The 20,818-nt window shown below is 43.2% G+C and overlaps 2 protein-coding genes across 6 annotated transcripts in view; both read right to left on the bottom strand.

Moving 5' to 3' along the window:
• Window positions 1-16,757, bottom strand: part of hycc1 (hyccin PI4KA lipid kinase complex subunit 1) — a 32,791-nt gene extending 16,034 nt beyond the window's left edge. For 3 of the 4 annotated variants that reach the window (XM_054744641.2, XM_054744651.2, XM_054744649.2), the window contains exons 1-6: window positions 16,408-16,757; window positions 5,556-5,637; window positions 5,245-5,346; window positions 4,908-5,087; window positions 3,068-3,148; window positions 2,871-2,986 (exon numbers count right to left, since the gene is read on the bottom strand). In XM_054744641.2, coding sequence (XP_054600616.2) covers window positions 2,871-2,986; window positions 3,068-3,148; window positions 4,908-5,087; window positions 5,245-5,346; window positions 5,556-5,606 — 530 coding nt within the window. In that variant the 5' untranslated portion in view covers window positions 5,607-5,637; window positions 16,408-16,757. Of the gene's footprint in view, window positions 1-2,870; window positions 2,987-3,067; window positions 3,149-4,907; window positions 5,088-5,244; window positions 5,347-5,555; window positions 5,638-16,162; window positions 16,377-16,407 lie in introns of those variants that run through there. The other variant, XM_054744647.2, reaches the window with a different exon arrangement.
• A 480-nt stretch (window positions 16,758-17,237) lies between these two features.
• si:ch73-345f18.3 (uncharacterized) lies at window positions 17,238-20,028 on the bottom strand. Of its 2 annotated transcripts, none has more exons than XM_015955901.3 (5): window positions 19,842-20,028; window positions 19,371-19,425; window positions 19,074-19,295; window positions 18,575-18,996; window positions 17,238-18,492 (listed from the first exon to the last, which is right to left on the bottom strand). In XM_015955901.3, the coding sequence occupies exons 3-4, from the start codon at window positions 19,258-19,260 to the stop codon at window positions 18,605-18,607; spliced, it is 579 nt and encodes a 192-aa protein (XP_015811387.1). In that variant the 5' UTR covers window positions 19,261-19,295; window positions 19,371-19,425; window positions 19,842-20,028; the 3' UTR covers window positions 17,238-18,492; window positions 18,575-18,604. The 2 variants fall into 2 exon arrangements, with proteins under 2 accessions (XP_015811387.1, XP_015811386.1); XM_015955900.3 differs by lacking the exon at window positions 19,842-20,028 and adding an exon at window positions 19,626-19,812 and having other exon boundaries at window positions 17,239-18,492.
• Between the last annotated feature and the right edge of the window lie 790 nt (window positions 20,029-20,818).

The raw sequence follows: 20,818 nt of genomic DNA on the forward strand, positions 1-20,818 counted from the left end.
GTGCCTAAGCGGCACAAACACGTAAAAGTTTGGTTTTAATTGACGAGAAAGGTTGAAAACAGGACAACTAGCAATAATTGCAAAGTAGGTACTTCATCAAAGTGAAGAAACTATGAATATGCAAAAGCCTTTGTGCACAAAACCCGTGATAACTGAAAGTGAATGTCGTGTTTTTGACCTGCTCTGAAATAGTGAACTTCATCACAGCAGCAGCATTTGAAAGTCCTCTCCTGCTAGTACTGCAGGTAACTAGTCAACTAAAGCTTCCCATCATGTCAGCGTCATTTAACTCATTTACACACCTCCGATTGTTTACATCTTCCCTTGTAACGGACCAGTGGTCAAACTTTCACCAACAAATTGACCAGAAGTTAACTTTTCATTTGCAGACATGAAAACACCATCTGTCTGGCCTCACAAATCCAAAACAAAGTTCTGCCCCAGTTCTTGTTACTGCAAAGAAGCCACAACATCTTTGCTCAAGGCCTCATGCAAGAGTCAGACTGCTGCATGGGAATAAAAGTCCCTCGAAGTTCCTACGTGACTTTACAACTTATAAGTTGAAATAATCATATGTGTCGAATGAACAAGATGTTTAAGTCAAATGTTTGAATAATCTGTGCTTTAACCAGTGATGGCTTTAAAATTAATATTGTTCCTGCAATGATCCTTTTCAGATCTCATCTACACCAGATCAGTACGTGTTTGATTTAACAAAAGTTAATCCATCAATATACTCGCACACATTACAATAAGATTATTATTATTGATAACATTCGCCTCACTTAAGCGTTTTTAAAACATTCTCATTCACACAGAGTAATTAACCTCTCTGAGGATCCGACGGAAGGACAGACTTTTCAGGTAATTTTTGATAATGCCTTCAAACGTGTCAAATTCTGATTTGCCAAATTTGACAACAATGTGATTTGATAAAACAGAATTGTTTAAGGAATTAAATCAGTTTCTCGCTGACTCTCAAACCGGCCAATTCGGGAGCACGCATTTTGAAACCATCCTATCTTTTTACCTCAGGTCAAAGCCTCTCTGCAACGCTGCAGGTAATGTCAGACTAAACGGCTCTTCTAAGAGCCAACAAACAGCCTTAGACACAAACAAGCATTCCAGCTTCCTGTTGTCACCTGGAGAGATCTCAGGTCCTATCAGAGCTAATCTACAGGTTCCTGATACCGAGAGGTTCACTCCACCTGCAGTGTCCGTCACGACCTCTTGAACCCCTGGATCGCACGAGAATCTCCACACAAGGGTGCGTAGATTCAACGCAGATTGCGTCGGATGGTTTTATAAACAAATCTCTAGGCTAACAGACATACAGCCAAATTATTTTACAACCCAGATTCCACAAACTCTCTCAGATACTTAAGAAAGGTTCTGCTAAAGCATCTAGCTTCCATTCCAGCATTCCACACATCACATTAAATCACTTCATTCATTACATTACATCATCATCTATACCTTTGTCATGTATAATTATTTGTTTAGGGAAATAGAAATAAATTCATTTTTATAAACTATAACTATACATGTGACTGTCTGAATTAATATAGTGTGTTTATGGTCCCTGAATAAGTAAAGTAACTAGAATCTTCTGATTAAACATTGAAAGATCAGTCAGATTGATATTTCATATTTATATGGAATTATCACATCTTATTGGTCATTTTGTTACATATGAAGCCACTCCTTAACACTACATCATATTTCCTCTATCAGATTCAATTCTTGGTTGATCAGAAATCCCAAATCTCTGTTTACATGCACACTAACTGAAATGATCTGATCCTGCTGCGAGTATACATGCACCAAGCATTCAGTCAGATTAAATAGGTCGAGCGTGCGCAGAGTTGTCTGTCCCGGAAAAAAAAAAATTGAAAACATACGTCGTCTTCTCCGCACATTTTATTTTCTTATTGTCTAGCTTTATAGGTTGCATTTTTACCCGTACGCTTTTGTTTTTACTGATCCCTATGACTAAGCTACAGGCTCAGCGGTACGTAACGCTACAGGAGAGCAGGACAACGTACCAATGATAACACACACACACACCGTCATCCAGCTCCTGCAGAAAGACGTCACGCTGAAGTTTTACACATGTGCAGTGGGCATTATTTTACTCCAACAATCTGAATGGATGTGTACGTGGATGACAATCGGAAGGACGATAAGACAAAACCACCTCTCTCAATTGGAATGACATGTCATTCCAATCAGACCGTATCGGATCAGAATATTCCGACTGACATGTTTACACGAAGGATTATTGATCTGCGTTCATTCTGATTACTTGTGCCCATGTAAACGTGGCTACTGATAAAAACGTATCAATCCCACCCCTAGCATTGATTAAACGAGTGTTCCACACCTTTAAAGTCCTCATAGACAAAAGATGAAATATCAACGTTAACAACAACCAGCCTAAAACAGAATAAGCCTTAGGCCTCAACGACCTTCAACAGAGTACTTTATCTGAGTTCCTATAATTTCAGAAACCCTCGCAGTAAAATGACAGCTTTAAATAAAAAGAAGTGACGGCTGCCGCTGGCAAACAGATCCAAGTGCTTCATCCCTAAAATAATTATCCGTGACAGGAGCTGAAGAAAACATCACACCACGACTTGTCCGAGTCTCTCAGCCTAACCAAGATAATAATAGGATAGCTGTGGGATAAATGTTGCACAGTTCTGTTCCAAAATCTGCTTTGTTACATAAATAAGCCTTGAAAAGCCTCTTTGTGCATTTCTATTTCAGGAACCAGCTGACGTTTGTTGTTAAGGCCGCCAGCTGCATTAAAAATGACCAAAGTTCAGGGGTTTTCACGCGTGCCAACATTAACAGGTGAGCCCTCCTACCTGTTTTGTGCAGTAAAGGTTTCTCTTTGGAGGTGTGGCCCACTGTAGACCACCCTGCTCAGCCCGTGATTGGCTAAAGCTCCTTCTGTAAGAGCTATGGAGCCGATGGCCGAGGGCTGGAAGGGAGAAAATCAAGTCCAAGTAAAGAATAGGTGTAAAAATTTAAGATTTCTGCTGAACGGTGTGTGTGAACGCACCTCGTGGTAGACCGAGGGTTTGGACAGGGATGGGACGGTGAAAGACAAGACTTTGCTTTGCCCATCTTTATCAACTATTTCCTGAGAGAGAGAGAGAGAGAGAGAGAGAGAGAGAGACAGAGAGAGACAGAGACAGAGAGAGACAGAGACAGAGAGAGAGAGAGAGACAGAGAGAGAGACAGAGAGACAGAGAGAGAGAGAGACAGAGAGAGAGACAGAGAGACAGAGACAGAGAGAGAGAGAGAGAGAGAGAGAGAGAGAGAGAGAGAGAGAGAGAGAGAGAGAGAGAGAGAGACAGAGACAGAGAGAGAGAGAGAGACAGAGAGAGAGACAGAGAGAGAGAGAGAGAGACAGAGACAGAGAGAGAGAGAGAGAGAGAGAGACAGAGAGAGACAGAGAGAGACAGAGAGAGACAGAGAGAGACAGAGAGAGACAGAGAGAGAGAGAGAGAGAGAGAGAGAGAGAGAGAGAGAGAGAGAGAGACAGAGAGACAGAGAGAGAGACAGAGAGAGAGAGAGAGACAGAGACAGAGAGAGAGAGACAGAGACAGAGAGAGACAGAGACAGAGAGAGAGAGAGAGACAGAGAGAGAGACAGAGAGAGAGAGAGAGAGACAGAGAGAGAGAGACAGAGACAGAGAGAGAGAGAGAGAGAGAGAGAGAGACAGAGAGAGAGAGAGAGAGAGAGAGACAGAGAGAGAGAGAGAGAGAGAGAGAGAGAGAGAGAGAGAGAGAGAGAGGAAAATGGTGGTTTGTTGGATGGCATAAACATGTAAAGTGTGTGATGTCGTAAAGCACACACAGGTGCTGCATGTGTGTGTTTGTGAGCGGACCTCGGCGTCTCACCCACCCAGCCTGGAGAAAGGTCTGTGAGCACTGATGCACAAAAACCCTGGGGTCCAGGTGTCCCCGGTGAGGACATTAATGTCAGACGGATTATTAACAGCCAGCCGCCATGCTGAGTGACAGCTGACCTATTCTGATATTCATAGAGGAAGTTGGGAGGCGCTGCACTTTGCCGATAGAGCCAAAATGGAGCCCAACACATTTTATTAATGAATGCTGCTGCCGGCAGCTCTGTGAGGAGATGACAGCTGTTGGAAAGGTGCTAAGTAATTAGTTTTCAGTTCCCTTATCTTTAACGCTCACTTCCTGTCAATCTCACAAAAAACTAACACAAACGGGGCAGAAAGCAATAAATCATGACTCAGAAAAGAACGGGATCAGAGATTTGTCGGTCGAGGTCAAAGGCTTTGGTCCTTTAAGACGAGTGTTCCTGAAAAAGACTCATAACATCTTCTACGTTGTAGATTACTTTCAGAAACAGAGTTTGTGTCCTTCAGGACTGATGAGATGGCGTTTGGCACAAGCACAGCCTGGAGCAACTGCTACAGGCTTAAAACCACTCTTAAACCTTACAACTCGTAATGTATCGCTGTTATTTACAGGAACCTCTGTTTATTTTATTTTATTCACGAGGAGCATAATCAGCAGCAGCAAAATGCAGCACCTCAAAGAAATTCTTAGCTTTTCTGCCCAAACCCTGCGAGGTAAACCTGACGGCAGTATAAAAGTTAAAAACCTATCGTTAGCATCAGATGCTGACAGATTTAGCAGCTCGTTCGGAGCAGCCATTTTCCAGCAGGCTGACCAGCCCGGTGTTGGGTGTAAATGCCGTTTCTCCAGACGGAGGTTGTTCAGGAAGCCATCTGTAACTGATGAGATGTTAAGCATTTAAAACTTCTACACAAATCACTGGTTATCACTGAAGGGTTTATGGTCATCATGAGCACAGACCCGTCTCTAGGGGTAACACACCACTGTAAACACATCGCTGCCTACCAGGTTGTAAATGCCCAGCAGAAGTGCTTCAATGCAGCCAGAAGTGTGGGGGTCTCGGGCAGCGCTGACGGACAAGAGGCTCCACAGGAGCTCTGGCAGGAACTGTAGCGTGAAACGCTGCAGCTGCGGCACGCCGCTCCGGTAAAACTCAAACAACTGGTGACACACAGGCTCCAGCAGCTGGGCAGGACAGAATTAGAAAATCAGGAAAAAGTACAGACACAATCAGGGCTGCAATGGAGTCAGAATAAACCCCGGCACTGTCTGAATTATCCAACTCTGTGTGCGTTTAGTTTGAATGGCTACGGTCTTTAAATGAGTAAAACTGTTTACACACATCGCTGTAGTTTTCCCGGATGACCTTGTAGAGAGCAGGTATCAGGGAACCTTTGTCTCCGAGAGAGGCAGCATATGTGACGACAGCGCTGTCGGGCAGGGTCTGAAAACACAAGTTCAGTCCAGAAACGTCTCCGTAAGACCCCCTAAAGCTCACGGAGACGGTGTGTGGGAGAAATAAAACATCAGGAACATCGATCTGATTGGATCTGAAGGTCAACTTTACTCAGACATCTCAACGTCCGTCTGCACAGAAAAACCTAATGTCTCCTTCAGTATTCTATTATTTATTCACCTGGACTACAACCATACCTTAAATTCTGACAGCCATTCCTCCACCACTCCTTGGTCCATAGCCAACATGTTCCCTCATTGGCAGTGGTGTCACTTCTACCTAAACAGACAGAATAAAGATATGAAGTTATGGATGGACACACACACACACACACACACACACACACACACACACACACACACACACACACACACACACACAAAAACTGTGGTTATGGAGCACAGCAAAGCTTCAGGCTGCAGAATTTCTTCCTGCTTGCCTCTCAGACAGCAACCGCAGGAATAACCGACACAGCTGAAGCACCGATACGTGTAGAACAGGCTGTACAGGTTGTCTATAAACAGAAAAGCTGCTCCCTACCTGAGATCATTTTATTATGGAACACCTTTTCTCCGTCTGCTCTCACACTGTCTGCATGTTACCACCACCCCTCTCTCCTCAGAGCTCAGACGCATGAAGCTCAGCTTCTACACTGAATGTTCACGTTCACCATTTCAGTAACAAGCTTCTGCAGGAACATCTGCTCATCAGCAGAAGGGGCAAAAGCAGAGGAGACATATAGGAGATGAGGACTCCCAAGTGTCAGTTTCATCCCGGTGGATTTTAAAGACATCCCTAATGAGTAAAAGCTAATGTGATCCACTAAACCAACTCACAGCACAAGCACAGTAAGTCCATGTTCTCCAGCTTCTCCAGAAGACATGCTGCAGGATGCTGGTAGCACCAAACAAAGGCACGACAAGGGATAGGGACTTCTTTAGTCCCCTATCCATCCATCTGAACGTTGATTAGAGGAGTCCAGGAATCTCCCACTAAACATGTGATGTCGCTCTGGGTGCACAGATCTACTTCTTGGGACAAGTCCTCAAATGAAAGTGTTGAGGATTTTTCCTTCAGGAATCCCACAGCCATCCATCCAGGAGCTGACTGCTTATTTGATCTGGAGTTTTCCCTTGAGCACCTGTGTTGTGTCTGCGCGAGTTAAAGAAAATCTACATCAGCTGTTGGATGCAGAAGACGAGTCCATGTTTGGTGTGTCTGGTGATGGAGGCTGAGACAGACGGTGGGAGGAATAAGTCCTTGTAATGGAAAGAAATCGTGCTCAGAATTGGGACCACAGATTGCATAATTTAACTCTCCCACTTCCACCAGGATGATTAGTGTTTCAGCCACACGCTGCTCTGGCTGTCAAACTAACCAGACGAGAACATTTTCCGTTCAAAATCTTTTCAGCCTCTCAAGCATCTTTTACTTTGTGTAATGCTGCTGCTGCTGCTGCATGGTCCCTCCACTGCAGCCAGGTGTCTATTTATGGACTGTACCACTGGCAGCAATGGGGGGGGGGGGGGGGGGGGGGAGACAGTGACTCATGTAATGAGGAAGAAATATAAAGCAGAAAAGCCTCCATTTAGAGAAATTAGTCCTCTGTGAATGCCTCTTGTTCCGTCCTTTCTAACTGATGCAGAGAGAACAAAGAGGACAGGACTATCAAATGTAATTTTAATAAAGCTGTGATTAAACTGGACGAGTCAGTCCTCCTACAGAGGAACGTCTAACCCCTCACCTCTGTCCAGGGGGACAAGGGGCAGGCTGGACTATCTGAGCAGGCTAGCCGCTTCCCATTGCAAAGGTTTGTTTCCTGCTAAAGCAGCAAGTAAATACTGGAGTACAGCTTGAGTAATTAAATAAATATCATGTATGAGGAAAGTGATCCAACAGAAAGATGTGGGAAGAACTGTAGGGCAGGAAAAAGCATCAAAACACACTAAACAGTGACTGTGGGCCAGAAATAAATTAGCCAATTCCTATAGAGTTCACACTGATTTCTCAGGAAACATGAATAGATTAGATAGTACACCATATTGTAGAGCCCAGTTCACATTATGCATGAACCGTCCATGGCGGGCTAGCCCAGTGCTTCAGGGGCTAAAGCAGGGGTGTCAAACTCAAATTCACATGGGGCCGAAATGAAAATCTAATCTGGGACGAAGTTGCGAGCCAAACTTAATATTTTTTGAAAAAGTGACGGCAAATTTGCACATTTTCTTTATCAACATATATGCAATTTTTAGCCTTTTAATTTGGAAACAAACTTATTTCTGCATTAACACTGAATGTGGAATAACCAAATTACACACGAGCAAGTCAGTTTTAAATAAAAGGCATCAGTGGTATTCATTACTTGTGGTATATTCAGCATTTTTAAAATCTATTCAGGATTTATGTTTTCTTGTTGTTTATTCATTTTTCTTATTTTTTAATCTCCTTTTTTTTCTCCTGTAATAAGTGTCATTGCTGCTGTGACGTCTAGCTTTCCCCACTGAGGAACAATAAAGGGATTTTCTATTCTATTCATCTATCTGCAGCCTTTCCACTTCCTGTTTACTGTAGGTTAAATCTTTTCTCACGGGCCAACAACAAAATAAAAATATCATTTCATCTTAAATGAAAATGCAACATTTCACCTGTTAACTTTCATGTGTTGGAGCAGAAAAAGAGCTTAAAACCAACATATTTAAAGCTCAGTTTGCTCCACTGATTGACTGTGATGCTCACCAGAGGAAAAATAAAAACTACAGCAGCCACAGAGTCATGCTGATTTGAGCGTGTTGCTGCTCGCTGGAGTTACATCAGCTTTGTCTGGAAGTTAGTTGGAAAACTTTCCCTTTCAGTCGTGAACACATTACTGAGCGGTTAAAATCTCAGTTCCTGGGCTGAGTAAACTCGGCGCTGAGTGAGAGGAGTGCTTAGTTTGTCCGAGACAGCGGAGCTGCAGACACCGGCAGCAGACGCTGGACAAAACACAAAGGAGGGGGCGCTTCGGCTCCGCGCTAATATCGCAAAGCATCATGGGAGCTGTAGTCTTTGTGGTAAAATCGGTCAGCCGGTCAGTTTCAATATATTTTTGATATTTCTCTCGCGGGCCACATAAAAATGCTCTGCGGGCCTTTTGTCTGACACACATGGGCTAAAGGAAACTAAAACGGAAGGAAATCAAAAATGTTTCTTTACATTTTGAAATGCTAACCAATAGTTTTTTTATTAGGGCTATTAGGGTGATATGTGATAACAGTGATTAATATTGCGATGACGATATTACTTGCAATAAATAAAAACTTAACTCAGGAACAAAAATAATCAAAGACAAATAAATAATAAATGACTACAAAATCATTAAAATGACAAAAGCAAAAGATGTAAGGAAAGGGAAAAAGAAAATGTACAAGAAAAGGCAACCAGTGGATCCCGGGAAAAGCAGGATGAGCAGAAAGAGCAGAACAAAGCTAACTCAGGTGTTTGCTAACCATCAAAATTAAGTGCCGTCCGCCTCGGGGGAGGGCATCTAACCAATGAAAACCCACCCAATTGGCCAAATAGGTGAAGATCTCATTTGACTTGTTAAAAAAACGTCATGCTTCCATTTGACAGAATGCATTATGTTTAGCAAAGACTTGAGCTGACCATTCATTACGATATTTATCTGTTCTTTATGATATGCATATTGCGCCTGCTGATATCGCGATAACGATATATTTGCGATATATTGTGCAGCCCTATTTTTCATGGTTGCCAAAAAAAGACCCTTTAGGTTGTTTTAGTCACTCAGAGATCTTCCTAAGCCTAGAAAAAAAAAGACTACATAGCAGCACTCTACAAATGAAAGAAGCTCAAATTAAAATGGAAACATAAATGTGTTTTTCATGCCACAATGCTGAATGTTCCATTCTACATATAAACACAACTGTCTGAATCTTCACGCAATGAAAAAATAACACTGCTTGAGCTGTAGGACTAAATCTGCACTAAACTTTAGAGCAGGGGTATTCCATTCCGGGCCTGGAGGGTCCAGCACGTTTTAGTTTTAACCTGCTTCGATTTCAATCAGCAGGTGATTAACAGGCTTCTGCAGAGCTGCTGCACAGGTGATTCAACCACTGAATCTAGTGTGTTGGAGCAGAGAAACCACTAAAACATGCTGGATACCAACCCTCGAGGCCCAGAATTGAAAACCTCGGCTTTAGAGCATTTATCTTTTCACACAAGTACCGAGAACAACTGGACCTAAAAATAAACCGACTCATTAATGTTAAAAGGAACAGAGATAATCTGATTTTCAAAAGTAATGTTCACTGACATGCTGCAGGCATAGGCAAACGCTGCACTAATCACTTTCTGAGTACCCTAGAACATGTAATTACATTAGGGACATATTTGTCTTCCTCCTTTGTCCAGCAAACAGACTGCAAGTGAAATCAATTAGCACACAAACACAGCATCATCGTACATGAGACAAAACAAGCCAGCACTAAGGACGAGTTCAGAGAAGCAGGGATGAATAAGAAGGAACCCGACGAACAGAAACTATGCTGCAGGCAGAGCGGGATGATGAATGGAGCGGAGACCACTCAGGCGAAGAGAGGGAAGGATGGATGTGCAGAAGAGACCAAATAAGTCACACACCAGCCACTTTGACGAAATCTAACAACAATAGAGCACTCCTGTTGCTTTGTACTTACTTTTCTGTAACATTAGAACAAGTTTTAGCTAAAAACCAGCAAACATGTACAACAGCTAAGACCTTCAGCAGAAGCAGACTGAATCCAAACAAAAACGGCAAAAATGGATGTGAGCGTGCCTCGTAAGACATTTTATGGCTGAGCTGTTGCGCAAGATTTCAAAGGTTGGTCCACCTGATGAGAAGGACAGGCTCAAACGATGGCTCACTGGATCGTGCTGAGAGTTCATTAGGCTTTGCTCGGCCCAGACCAGCTGGCTCGTCCAGCCTCAGAAACATGAAACACAGAAAGATACTTCCACAAACAACTTCCTAAGGAAGCTCAGGGAATTACTGCGTTTTTCACCCGGGCTAAGCCCTGCTGAGAGCAGCGACGTGGTGTGATGGAGAGTGTGTGTCGTGTTGCACAAGCGAGTGCGAGAATGTGTGGTTATTCAAAGTTCAGTTCGACAAAACCAGTTCCTGTGAGCCAGCTCATTCCTGCTGAACCTCCACCTACGCCATGGAGCTAAACTCTGACACAGCCAGACAGGCTGGCCCGCTCGTCTAAAGGAGCTTATTTTTAACTCCTTCTGAAGACCCGTTTCACCACACGCATGTTGGCGAGTTTCGAAACACTCCTGTTACACTGTAAGTCCTCACACACATATGTGAAACATAAAAGCCTACCAGCTACTAATGCCCCAATGCTGAAACACACCCACGAAACACCAAGAACAGCCTATTTCAGGGCGTAATGTGAAACTCACCAGCTGAGAGATAAGAGTGAATAAATAGGCTCGTTTACTCATGTTCACATCCCCTCCCTGCCGATTACCTCATTTCCTACCACACACATATTTAGGAACCTTCTCTTTTTTTAGGGAAGTGAGTGGACCAGTGAGAATGTGGGCCTAATGGAGGGAAGAAGAGGGTAGTTTCATGAGGGACTGGGCTGCCACAGCTGCCTTTTCCTGTGAAACAGGCTGCAGCTGCATTCAACCACTGGTTAGTGTGACACGACCCTAATGACGCCTTCAACACTAGGAAAAAATAGATCCACTAATAACAGCATTACCTAGAATCAGAATCGTGTTTGGTTGCCAAGTAAGGGAGAGTCTCATAATATTAAGGATTTGATTGGGTGGAAAGGTGCAAACATATGAGTAAAGAAAGTGAAAAATAGGACGCACCAAAAATAAAAATAAGATTGATAATAAACACGAGAAACAAAGTGACAAGTGCAGGTCAGTATGGTTATAATGGTTATTTGGTGATCAGAAGTCCTACAGCAGAGGAGAGAGAAGCCGTTTCTGTGGAGTGAGGTTCTGATCCAAACCTCAAAACAAGCAAACAAGCGACTGATCATTTAAAATAGTCCATAAAGAGGACTACGAGCTAGCAAACACAGCAGCATTCTGCCGGTTACAGACATTTTCTTTCACTCAGCTAAGTAATATTTCATATTTTACGTTTAATACACACTGTTTCACAGGCATCAGGATACCGTAGACCGCAGCTCGATGATCGACTTTGTTGTTGTTTCGTCTGATCTGCAGCCACATATCTTAGACGCGTGGGTGAAGAGAGGGGCGGAGCTGTCAACTGACCACTACTTGATGGCGAGTTGGCTCCGATGGTGGAGGAGGATGCCAGTCAGACCAAACGTATTGTGAGGGTCTGCTGGGAATGTCTGGCAGAGTCTCCTATCAGAAGAAGCTTCAATTCTCACCTCAGACAGAACTTCCAAAACGTTCTGAGGGAGGCGGGGCACATGGAGTCTGAAGGTGCCCTGTTCCATGCCTCCGTTGTTGAGGCGGCCGACCAGAGCTGTAGCAGCAGGGTTGTCAGTGCTTGTCGTGGCGGCAACTCCAGAACCCGTTGGCGGTTAGAGATACTGTCATGCTGAAGAAAGAATCCCATCAGGTCTTTTTGCCCCCTGGGACTCCAGAGGCAGCTGACGGGTTCCAGCAGGCCAAGTGGAATGTGGCTCGGGTGGTCGCGGAGGCAAAAACCCAGGCACACGAGGAGTTTGGTGAGCCCATGGAACAAGACTTCTGTACAGCTTCAAGGAGATTCTGGTCCACCATACAACGCCTCAGGAGAGGAAAGTAGTGCACTACCATCACTGTTTATAGTGGGGATGGTGTGCTGCGGACCTCGACTCAGGACGTTGTGGATCAGTGGGCGGAGTGCTCCGAAGACCTCCTCAATCCCATCGGCACATCTTCTATAGTGAGGAAGCAGAGTCCGGGACTTTGGGTTGGACTTTCCAATCTCTAGGGCTGAGGTCATAGAGGTTGTCAAAAAGCTCCTTGGTACCAAGGCTCTGGGGGGTGGATGAGATCTGCTCAGAGTTTCTTAAGGCTCTGGATGCCATAGGGCTGATGCAGTTCTGCAATATCGCGCGGACATTGGGGCAGTTCCACAGCACTGGCAGACTGGGGTGGTGGTCCCCCTATTTAAAAAGGGGGGCCGCAGGGTGTGTTACAAGTGGGAATCAGAATCATCCTCCTGAGCCTCCCTTGTAAGGTCTATTCAGGGGTTCTGGAGAGGAGGGTCAGTCAGATTGTTGTTGAGGTTCTGTTTTCTCTGCTTCTGTGTAAAACAGAGAATGGCCTGGAGCAGACATGACAACAGTCTCTGGCTTGTGTTGGTGTGTGTGGTTTTGGTGCAAAGTGATCTGACAAGGAGGCATCGTCTTAGAGCAGCCCACGCTCTCTTCGCCTTTGCCTCCAAGCCACTGATGCATCTCTGTCCCTTCAACTTCCTGTCTTCCCTGAAGCAGCTGTGCCCAAGGAGACTATGAGTAAGAAACTCAACACTTGCTTTTCTGCACACTTTTTTTCTCCTCTCAGATTATTTGTCGGTATTAGATAACTCGCTGAATGTTCAGCCTTGAACACCACTTCGAATGTAGACAATAAGCTGCACAACATCAGATACAACAAACTACGAATACTTTTGCTGAGGAAACTCCATACGTTCCACCGATTTGTGTGCAGATGCAAATTAGTTAACTCTATGAACACTCTGGCGTGGGTGCCTTTCTGTGATGCAGTATGACAGCACAGCTAGCATGATGTTTCCGCTTAGTGGCCTTATGAGCTTTGATGTCAAACAGCAATAAGAGGTCGGAGACACCAGCAGCCATGGACGCCACTTCAAATGCACACACAGTACTGTCAACGGTATTTGTCTACTGAAACATTACTTTTTACTTCTCTTTTTATTACACTTAAAAGTTCCAGTTCTGCAAACAAATTTCAATATCAGACACAAAAAAACAGTAAATACAACATGTAGTTTTCTAATGATTTCGTTTAAACCACCTAAACCAGGAGTAGCCTATCCAGGGGTCTCATTTATCAAACACTGCATAGAATCCTTATTAAAACTGTACTTAAGCTCAGCAAAAAAAAGTACTTAGACCACGTAGGTTTGTGATCTTTCAAACATGGAGTACACACAGCTGCACGCAATCTCCGCTTCATAAATCAGAAACTATCTAGAAAGGTTCTCAGCTGCTTTTAGTCACATCCCGCCCTCACCACGCCCACTTACTGCCATAAATAGTCAATGCAATGTGCCTTGTGGATCTTATGCATATACATAAGCCGGCTGTTGCAGCGCTCCACCAATGACGATGGCGACGGTAGATGAAGGCAGATCAAGGAAGCGCAATTCCACAGAAGCAGAAATTGAGGTACTTGTGGGTGAGGTGGAGAAATGAAAGGAAGTGCTTTTGCAAAACAAATAGAAAATCCACAGAGTGGCACAGCGTTGCTGAAGCCGTCAATGTTGTGAATTCTTCAGAGAGATCTGGGGCGGATATAAAAAAAAAAAAAGGTCCAATCGGGATTCGATCCCCAGACTCCCAGGAGAAAGTTGCGCGCCAACCAGTCACTGAAATGGAGATCTCCCTTATACAAGTAGCCAGGGTTCATGATCAGTCGGGTCACAGTGACAGGACACACACACTGTCACAGACGCATGACATTCTTTCTCAATCTGTCCCCCTGCTGATATTCTGCATTCCGTATTCTGCGCTTCAGGAAAGGTCGCAGGGGCATCATTTATCAAGCTTGCTTACGTACAAGACGGGGTCGGAAAACTGCGTAAGCAACTTTCCACGCAAACTTTGGGATTTATGAAAGAAAACTTAGCGGAAAAATGTGCGCAACTTTAAGCTGACTAAGGACCTTGCTTACGCACATGTCGGACATGGAGAGCACCTGCAGTGCTGCTGCTGAGAAGGACAAAATTATGAAATCCTGCAGCATCATCACTTGTACTGCTTCGTTTTCACACAGAACAAGACCCCCCACACGCACATACACACACACACACACACACACACAGACTGAAGCGCAGAATACGGAAGGCAGAAAATCAGCAGGGGGACAGATTGAGACAGAATGTCATGCGTCTGTGACAGTGTGTGTGTCCTGTCACTGTGACCCGACTGATCATGTGCCCTGGCAAGTTGGACAAGGGACATCACCGTTTGGCTGACTGGTTGGCGCGCGTGACTTTCACCCGGGAGTCTGGGAATCGAATCCTGATAGGATCTTTTTTTTTTATATCCACCACAGATCTCTCTGAAGAACTCAGCATTGACGGCTTCAGCAACGCTGTGCCACTCCGTGGATTTTCTCTTATTTGTTTTGCAAAATCACTTCCTCTCATTTCTCCACCTCACCCACAAGTACCTGAATTTCTGCCTCTGTGAAATGGCGCTTTCTTGATCTGCGGTCGTGATCGAAATGCTGCAACAAGTCGGCTTATGTATATGCATGAGATCCACAAGGCACATTGCATTGACTATTTATGGCAGTAAGTGGGCGTGGTGAGGGCGGGATGTGACTAAAATGCAGCTGAGAAACATTCTCGTTAGTCTTCGATTTATGAAGCGGAGATTGCGTGCAGCTGTGCGTGCTCCATGTATAGGTCACAAACCTACTTGGCACAAATCAAATTTTTTTTGCTGAACTTAAGAACGGTTTTAGTAAGGATTCTACGCAATGTTAGATAAATGAGACCCCTGGTCCTTAAGTGCCACTATCCATGTTTAAGCTCCAACACGCCTATTTGAATGGTGGATTTACCTGTTCACCAAGTTATCAAGCTCTACGGAAGCATGTTAATTACCCACTGATTTAAATCATGTGTTGGAACAGCAAAAAACTAAAACATGCTGGATAGCAGCACTCCAGGACCAGGACTGTCTACTCCTGATTTAAACAAACAAAGTCCTTTGTTGAAAAAGTGCCTGACCTCTTGTGATTAACCACATTTTAAAGGAAGCGGAGTTTAGTTTGATTAATGATTCAGGTCTGATTACAGTCTGAGCTGCAGAATCACCTTAAAACTGGCCGTGCTTGCCGGTGAACCCACCAGTGTGGCTGAATAGGAGGACAAATAAGCTCCACGGTGATGTGAGACGTATTACAGTTATAACAAACACTAACTTCAGTTGTCTCCAATGATGTTACAACCAGTTATGAGGTTCAGGGGTTGTTTACAATTTCACATAGAGCCAGGTTAGTTTGGATAGCCTGTCCTGATAACAGAATTTTAGAACTGCATTTTGAATGTCCTTGGTTTGTTTTTTATGTTTATTTACAAAAGAACAGCCCCCTAAAAAAATCTATTAATCCCTATAAGCTAAACATCTCCCTAGTGTCAGGCAAACACACACACGGGTCTGTAATGAATACTTTGAGACACAAACAACTCCAGAATGTCAAACGTGTGTGTAAATCCTCACACCTCTCACTCGGGAAACCCCTGATCTGTCAGGGAGGCGTAAGGGGAATCTGCTTCACGTGACAGCATGTTAAAACCATCTTATCTAACCTGCTGCTGCTGAAAAACACAAATAAAACGCACCTGAAACCCCCAACACACCCACACACTGCTGTCAGGTACAACATCTGCACTTTTCACAAAGAAATCATCAATAAAAACAGTTTCAACTCAAAAGAAATATTCTAATCCAACATAAAATGCCCCACCATAAATTGTTTTTAGTTAATCTTGATCTAATCGGAAACTACACTTGTGCCTGAACCGCTCAGCTTTGTTGACCACAGTCTGGTTTGTGACTGACATAAAGAGGAAACATACATTTTATGACGATATAAACGTCGCTCGGAGTGAAAATCAGCAGCTTCTGTGGATTTGTTCTGTCGGATTTTTACGACGGCGTGAATCAGAGAGTGTGAATTAATCCTCCGCCGTCACGGCTCTCTCTCTCGCGGCATGCTGAATGACTCGGAGCTGTCACCTCGGCTGCATCCATATTAGCTAGCCAGCTAGCTCCCGGGCTACAGCGCTACAACAACCAACCGAGATAGTTACCGCTCACTTACTGGCATGCTATCTTGTCGGTTTCCAGGGGTCACTGTCCTTTTTCGTTCCCGGGAAGAAAAGTAAACAGATTCCGCTTCGCTACTTCATAAACTTCCTTAATTCAACACCGCCACCAGCTCCTTCTTGCATCTTCATTATACTTTCTCCGCTCGAGACGAGGTTGACTCCAACTCAAGTGAGTGACAGAAATCTAAACCAATAGGAGAGCAGTATGACAATGTTGACCACGCCTTTTAAAATGCGCTATCTAATCAAATTGGAAGATAGGCTGAACTTAACCACTAAGAGGTTAGTTGTCGCTGTCAGTCACTGCTCTTTGACAGCCGGATGGTCTGTCAAAAATGCCCTAAATTTAATAAAATAAACAATAATGATAAAAATGCGATGTCTCGTTCAAAAATGTTGAATAAAATGTATTCACTAGTTAGTTTTCTTTTAAATAAAACACCCTTCTCGCCTGTTAAAATAATATATTGTGTTGCACTATTGCACTACTGTGGGGTTTAATAAAAACAATTTTAAAAACACCACATATAACATTTCTGTGTTAGACTTTTTTCATTTTAAAATGTGTTTGCCTGGTTAACTGGAAAAAGCTGAAGTGCTGTTGATTCTCGTAAAAAGTTAGTTTCATTCTGCTTTATCAGAATACTGCAACAAAAACACAGTCTCCAGTTCAACTTCCTATCCTGATATGAATTCAAACTTATTTTATCGTCAGCGAATATTTGACACAATAAATTTGTGTGTAGTTTTTACCTTAAACACATCGGTGAACTACAGAAACAAATATGTGCAGAGATGAATATTATGACATTCTTTATTTTGGTGCTGAGATTTGGATTTATTTATTTTCCAATTTACTTGAAGTAGAAGTTTAATAAATGTAAAGTGAGTCTGCAGCGCCCCCTTTAGTTAGAAGACCACGCGCTCAGAAATAAACCAACCAGAAAAGGCAGGTTGTTCATTGAAATCTCAGCACACCTGATCAAGAAAACACAAGGAGAAAATTGTTTCCCCCTCAACCTTTACGTGTCGCTGATAGTCATCCCGTCCCTGAAAGTGTGTTTTAGAGAGAAATGCATGGAAAAAACAGTGCAACTGCAGATTCAGCAAAAGACAGAATGTGTAGCTTCATTCCAGCAGGCAAGGCGTGGGGTATTATCCGTATTCCTGCATTATTTTTTACAAGAATAGCGAACACATATTTTGTTTTAGCTGACTTGTCCCATGAAATTTTATGTTTCTGTTTATTTAAGTCACAGTGAAAGAAAACTGTGATTTCAACCCAAATTGGAGTACATTGTGAAATAGTAACTTCAGTGAGCTGTAAATAAAAAGGTTATGGCTTAATTTAGTTTTTTTTATGTTAATATGAACAATTTTTGTTGCAAAATAATCAAAAACACATCTCTTAACAGAAAACTAAACTCAAACATGTGGGCAAAGATAATGAAGAAAAGAAATCATTAAATTATCAAAATAAAAAACAACATTGATCAAAAGGAGAATGAAAATATTGAAGATATGAAAATATCTTGAAAAGAAATAATTAAAAAAAATAAAAATGATTGACATTTGTGTTTTATTTTCCACTATGGAGTCTCGTTTGTTTAAGTGATAAAATTGTGCATTTGTTGTCTTTCAGGGTTTTCATGAAGCTGAGTGTCTATGATCATTGCTGCATTTGTTTTTTTTAACAGGAAATTTTACTAAAGTCAGAGTAAAAACAAGCCAAGCCAACATTATTTACGAAGCACTTTAAAAACGGCCCTCACTGACCAAAGTGCTGAACGTAAAAACATAAAAGCATAAAACAGGATAAAATAGAATACAGAATAAAGTTAAAAGCACAATAAAATAAAACACTAAAATCAAATAGAAATCCAAACTTTCACAAGGTGTCGCAAGCCATGCTAAAAAGGTGGGTCTTTAAAGACGATTTTAAAGTTTCCAGTGAGGAGGCCTTTCTAACATGTGCCGGCAAAGAGTTCCATAGCCTGGGAGCAGCAACAGCGAAGGCCCTATCCCCGCCGAGCTTACGCTGTGTCCTTGGAACGTCCAGGAGCAACTGGTCAGATGACCTGAGCAACAAAAATAGGCGACAAATCAGGATACAATTGAAAAAGACCTAATCTCATTCCACCAGGAGCAGATTTCCTTTACCTGCGATGCTTCGGGTGAAAACACAAACATTTAGACACAAACTCCAGCTATCTGTGCAGCCTCGTTGTAAACCTCTGCAGCCACTTTCCTGTATCCCAGCGACAACTCCTTTGCCCTCCTCACTTCCTTGATGTTCTCATCCAGATTCGCAGTCAGTCTTCCTTGCTCTTGGAAAGTTCCCGCTGCCTCCTTCACCTGCTGAGCCATCTGACCCTGTCCCTGCAGCATCCAGCTGATGAGCTGCTGAAGTGGCGTTCCCTTTGATACAGTGGCCTTGGCGCTGTCAGAAAGACCCTTGATTTCATCCTGTGCTAACTTCAGATTTGGAGGCAGTGGCTGCTCATCGTGTTCTTCCTGAACAGGCTCCACGGTGAGGGAGAAGTCATAGCACTTCATCTTCAAGGAGATCCGGTACGTGGCCTCTGAAGGGACAAAGTGATGGGCCAAAACATGAGACATCTGCTACAAGGCTCGAAATGAAAACAAAAGCATCACTCACGCTGCTCATCCCGAATCTTCTTAATACAGTCAGCAAAGTTCTGAGTATCAGTGCCAGTGCAGTCCCAGCTCTGTTTCAGGTTTCTGATGTGTTGGAGCATGGCCTCGTGGTGCTCCTGCTGCTCATTGAAGGACTCAGCGACATCAGTAAACCTCTGATCCAGCTCTGGGACATTGACTCGCCTCATTGTCAGTCGTCCAATCCGTTTTTCATTTTGGGAATCTGAAAAACACATCGGAGGAAACTGCAAACGCCTGACTAAAGATCCAAATGCTTCAGGAATCAGACATGGCTTACCACTGGGAGTGGGGCAGGTCTGCCTGGCTGACCTGGGCTGAAGCAGAGGCTGCCTCTGAAACAAGGAGTTTTGGTATTTATTCATTCTGGCATAAAAGAGGCACAAGAGAATAAACAACACATATCCTTCTTGATGGTAGTTCTGTTTACAGAGGAACATGACTGCACATTTCATACAAAGCCAGCTGGAGACTAAAACTCTTAGAAAGTTTCACTTTCCTACAAATGACCTGAAACATTTCAGCTCTAACATACCTCAGAGTTTTCACCCAAATCGCAGCAACAACAAAGAAATCGAAGCATTTTTCTGCAGCTTGTTGCGTCTCTGGGCTGGTTTTCAGGTCAGTGAATTTAAGCAGTGCGTTTGAAGTCTACATCCCATAGATGTACACGTTAAAAGTCTACTAGAGCTGACACGCGTCAACATCGTCGCCATCTTGTGACGGGTATTGGATCAGCTTGCTGTTTTACCTGTAAATCGGACGTTACTTCTGATCGATCGTTCCTCGATTGCACCTCGTGCTACCTGCAGCCAACGCTCACCCACACGCACCCCGACGTGAATAAACCACCCAAACAGTCCCCTGCAGGATACCCAAGTTAAAAGACGCCATTAAAACTTTTTATAAGAACACTTAACCTTTGCTGTGCGCACACACACACACACACACACACACACACACACACACACACACACACACACAGAGAGAGAGAGAGAGAGAGAGAGAGAGAGAGAGAGAGAGAGAGAGAGGTGAATGTCTCATTTTAATCTTTCTTTTCTAAAGATCTGGAATTGAATCAGCATCGCTGGAGCAAGAGATCTAAAGTAAGGAAACAAATTTTTTATCATTAAAAATAAATGAACACATAATAATAATAATAATAATAATAATAATAATAATAACGGTTAGGCTGTATATTTAGGCTACTGTTCACATGTCAGTAGTCTATATTTATTCATTTTATGTTGCAACAGCAGACGTAAGCCTACAGAATAAATATTAATAAAGTTTTACAGAATAAATATTATTAAGTTTTGCAACCTAGGCATGGTTAAATTTTTTTTTAATTACTTTTGTGTAATGTATTCGCCGTTTACATGCCTGCTTGTGTGGGGTTAAGTTTTAATGAAGATATTAAATTTTTGTATTCCTAGACTACAATTTTAATCGAGTAATTGTGTATCATTTTAACCTTCTCCAAATCACACTACTAAGGATTTCAGGAAAGCGGTAGCCCGCACCAAGATGGCGGCTTCAGTGACGCGTTACGCGAGTGTCGGCAATAAAGTCAACATCTATGTGTTTATTTCTACGTCTACATTCCACATGACGTCAGCGTCAGGTGACTCCCGAAAAAATGTTATTGGGGATGTTTTACAGGAAGAACAGGTGCGCGTGCAGCTACAGGTGCGATGACAGAACTAACCAGTTTACGGCTGCAGGCTC

Source organism: Nothobranchius furzeri, chromosome 11 (genome assembly GCF_043380555.1).
Source record: "Nothobranchius furzeri strain GRZ-AD chromosome 11, NfurGRZ-RIMD1, whole genome shotgun sequence".
Lineage (NCBI taxonomy): Eukaryota > Metazoa > Chordata > Actinopteri > Cyprinodontiformes > Nothobranchiidae > Nothobranchius > Nothobranchius furzeri.